Below are 3892 nucleotides of genomic sequence, written 5' to 3'. Positions count from 1 at the left end.
TGAATCAAGTTTTCCTACGTCCTCTGTATCATTGAACTGCCAAATCTGAACAAAACCAGATATAATGTAAAATTACTTTTGTTTCAATTAATACTGGTTTGGTTTGTTTTGAATTGCACACCAACTAATACTGATTACAATCTAATCAAAAATCAGTGTAAACCTGTTTATGAAATAATAAATTTCAAAATTATTATTTTCAAACAATTGTGAAAAAAATTATACATGAAACAAACAAATGTCAACAAGACAATTTGAAATTGTATACAATACATCCTTTTTAACATAAATTCTGCAGCTGTAAGTTTCAAAAACAATATGAAATTGTTCAGTATGACTAAACCATGTTTTAAATGTATCTTCCTGTCTGTAGCATCATTTATTGCAAAATACTTATTTCTAAAGCTATTGAAATTGAGAAGCACTAACAACCTTCTATACACAAATACAAAACCATATAACCTTCTGAAAATGTTATAACATAGAAATAATATTAAATTTTATTACTTAGATCCTTATTTATGTTGACCTTGTTTTTGTTGCTTTTTTGGAGTGCAATCTTTTTGATTTAATACTTATCTTACAATTATTAAGTTTTTAATATATATTTATCAATTTTCACAAATTATAATTTATTTTTACTTATTCCTGATTTGACAGCACTTTTACCAGTTATACAAGAACTGATCATAAGAATAATTCGTATATATTACCAGCAAAGATCTGGAACATTGCACATAAGTTTGACATGAACGTTTTAAACAGTAATAAAAGATGCAGTTATAAATATAATTCAAAAAGGTAATAAAACATAAAGTACAAACACAAAACAAATATTTAAAATTCTGAGCAATGCTATGCTTCTAGGTTACAGAGTTCCCAAGAACAAATCCTTTATAAAGGATTTGTCTCACAACAACATACAACTTGTATTACAGATATAGAATATTGACAAACTAAACATTGCCCAAATTTATGGATAATACTGCATACAACTAACACTAAAATGCATTATATAGAATCCAAACTATAAGCTTACCTTTGCAAGAACAAGACCTAAAGAATAATACGGTTTTTCAGAAAAATTAATAGAACCTTCAACTTCTGACTCATTTAACAAGTTCTTCCAGTCTATTTCTAGTGTTGAATTTAAAGATGTACATGCAATCAACACAGATGGTGCTCCAACAGAACTCCAAACATAGTGTAAAACATCTGAATCTCCTTCTGCTGTCACATGGACTAGATTTATGGAATTATCCGTTTCTCCTTTACATTCTGGTAAACTGCAATTGGGATTGAGAGTCATGTTCAGCTGTAAATAAAAAAAACATAAGTAACTCCTCAAAATTAAACACTAAATCAGAACCATAAACTTCTATGTAAATTGTTAGAAACATAAAGGCTTTACACACCATTCTTAATTGATAACAATCACCAAAAAATGACCTTAATTGGTTAATTCCTTTTTGTTATCTATTAAAACTTTCTTCCTTACATTCATAATAAATAAAAGCAGTAGCTTATTTTATTTTTCTGTGACCTTGACCTCACCTCAGATTACATAATTGTTAGTATTTCATTAATGAGAATATCTATACAAAGTTTCAATGACATCCATGCAAAAATAGGCAAGTGCTAAAAATGTAAACTTTCATATATTTTATTTTCTGTGACTGTGACAACTTCATTTCATGAAAGTAGATTGTCTAGCTCAATCCTGCACGGATGTAGATTGGCAAATCAAGTTACAATTTAATCTCTTGTTCACAGATCGACTTTTTAAATGGCATTTATTTTTAATGTTTCCAGAAAAGGCTCATTATTTCAAAACAATTTTCTGTAAGACTATTTTTTTGTAAACTTAATGTTTGTTGCTTAATAACCATTAAGGAAACAATGTGTACTCATTCTGTATTGGGCCAGCCAGTCAGTGATATAAACCAAATTAGACTGGGGAAAGTTGGTCTAGGCATTTGCACCTGTCACAACTCCCCTGCAGACAGGCCTGATGTAACTGACTTCTTAAAGAAATATATTACAAAAACTGACTTACATATTAAAAGTTACAATTTCTAAAAAATGTTTCAGAATAAATAATTTAAAAATGGCACTTGTGTAAAACATCTATTTACAATTAAAAGAAATACAACATTAAAACCTTATACAATAAATAGTTATTAAAAACAGGGACTTGCCCAAATATGACTACATGTTTTGGTGTCCTATGACACCACCTTCAAGAGTAACGGTAAAAGCAAGGTTGGGACATATATCCACATAATCATTTGCATACCAAAATGCCATAAATATCAATGCATAGCAAGTTCTAGCCTTGAATTAATCTAAAATATTCAACTACCAAAATATAAATTATCAGTTCACTTTCAACAATGTATATGAAAAATTTTTTCTTTCGAGACATTCAATATAAAGTGAATAATGGAAAACAATATCACACACACATACATGTAGTGAAGTCACATATCTTTACATCTGATAAAGCAGTGCAATAACTAATCATCTTTGATTCTTTACTTTTCATGGTCACGAGGAAATTGTTTTGAACCTTATGACAGTTGCAACAGGATTTTTGAGGCATAATTCAAAGAGTTTAAGTCATTGATTAGGACTTCTCTGATAAAAAAGTAAGTTTAACTCAAATTAGTTTTTACAATTTAAGAAATTTCTAAGTAAATTATTTGTTAAGTATTTGTCCAACATAAATTTTACAAATGAAATAAAACAAACAGAAGATCAGCCTAAGCAGATGACTGCAAGTTACTGACCAAATTCTGTCTTATTATTACGTGAAAACATATTTCTATTTTTCAAGATTTTAGGAATCCCATACAAACTTTTCTAGCTTAAATAAGTAAATATAATCTTATTGATAACAAAATTTCAATGCTGCAGATGTTTGATAATCACACAAACTGTCAAAACTGATCTTGTAATTATGTTTATGGCCACCATAAAATGTAATTGGCATGAAGACCTTTGTCAAAATAGATTTTCTTTTTTTATAGCCATATTTCAAATTATTAACTATATATCTTAACATCTTTACTAGATTCAAGTGACTTGGAACACAAATGAAAAACAAAATACTCATGTTCTCTATGTTATAATTAAAACAATTATCAAATTAAAGTCTTATTATTTTTGTTCCTACTAGCAGTAACATTATCATTTATAACTTAACACTTGTAAAATTAAATACCCAACTAGTAACTATCGCAAAAGAACCATTGGCAGTAACATCTTTAATTATAACAAAATGTCAGATAACATAACAAATGAAGAGTTACACTATTTGGTGCAACTATATAGAGTGGTCTACAAGGATACTATCATCACTACCATTTTAACTTTTGTTGATTTGCAATCGGTGCCAGTTATTATAAATAACGCTTTTAAACTAAGTACAAAATACCATTACATAACATTTTTGAGGCAAATATAATCGGAATCAAATGAGTTCCAACAATTAAAACTAGCACAATTATAACCTAAATTTAAGAAATTATTTTGGAACAAACAACTTATTAAACTATTATTATTATTTTCTGAACAAAAATGTGGATAGATATAGATCATTTAGCAAGAAATTATGTCTTAGTAGACTGCACGCTATAGTAGCACCCACTATTTTCTTTTCTAAATACAAGTATAATTCATCCCCTTACATTGACCATGTACTCATTGATAACCTTGCTATCACGAATACTGAAGATTTGCAACTGCTAATTAGTATTGGTTCAACATTCCAGGAATGTCCAAAATTTAATTGGAAATGTACCAAAAAATAATTAGTACATCACTCATTAAAGTTTTACATAAGAAGTAAAAAAAAAAAAAAAAAGAAAGAAGTAAATTTTACAATAACTAC

The 3892-nt window shown here is 28.1% G+C and overlaps 1 protein-coding gene across 1 annotated transcript in view; it reads right to left on the bottom strand.

Moving 5' to 3' along the window:
• Positions 1–3892, bottom strand: part of LOC106478025 (glycosylated lysosomal membrane protein A-like) — an 18599-nt gene that overhangs the window by 11522 nt on the left and 3185 nt on the right. Inside the window, exon 2 of the mRNA XM_013938532.2 lies at positions 1040–1315. Within this exon, the coding sequence (XP_013793986.1) occupies positions 1040–1315 (276 nt within the window). The remainder of the gene's footprint in view (positions 1–1039; positions 1316–3892) is intronic.

This window comes from Limulus polyphemus, unplaced genomic scaffold, assembly GCF_000517525.1.
Source record: "Limulus polyphemus unplaced genomic scaffold, Limulus_polyphemus-2.1.2 Scaffold173, whole genome shotgun sequence".
NCBI classification, from domain to species: Eukaryota; Metazoa; Arthropoda; class Merostomata; order Xiphosura; family Limulidae; genus Limulus; species Limulus polyphemus.
Note: the sequence above shows the minus strand (reverse complement) of the source record. Positions and strands in the feature narration are given on the sequence as shown.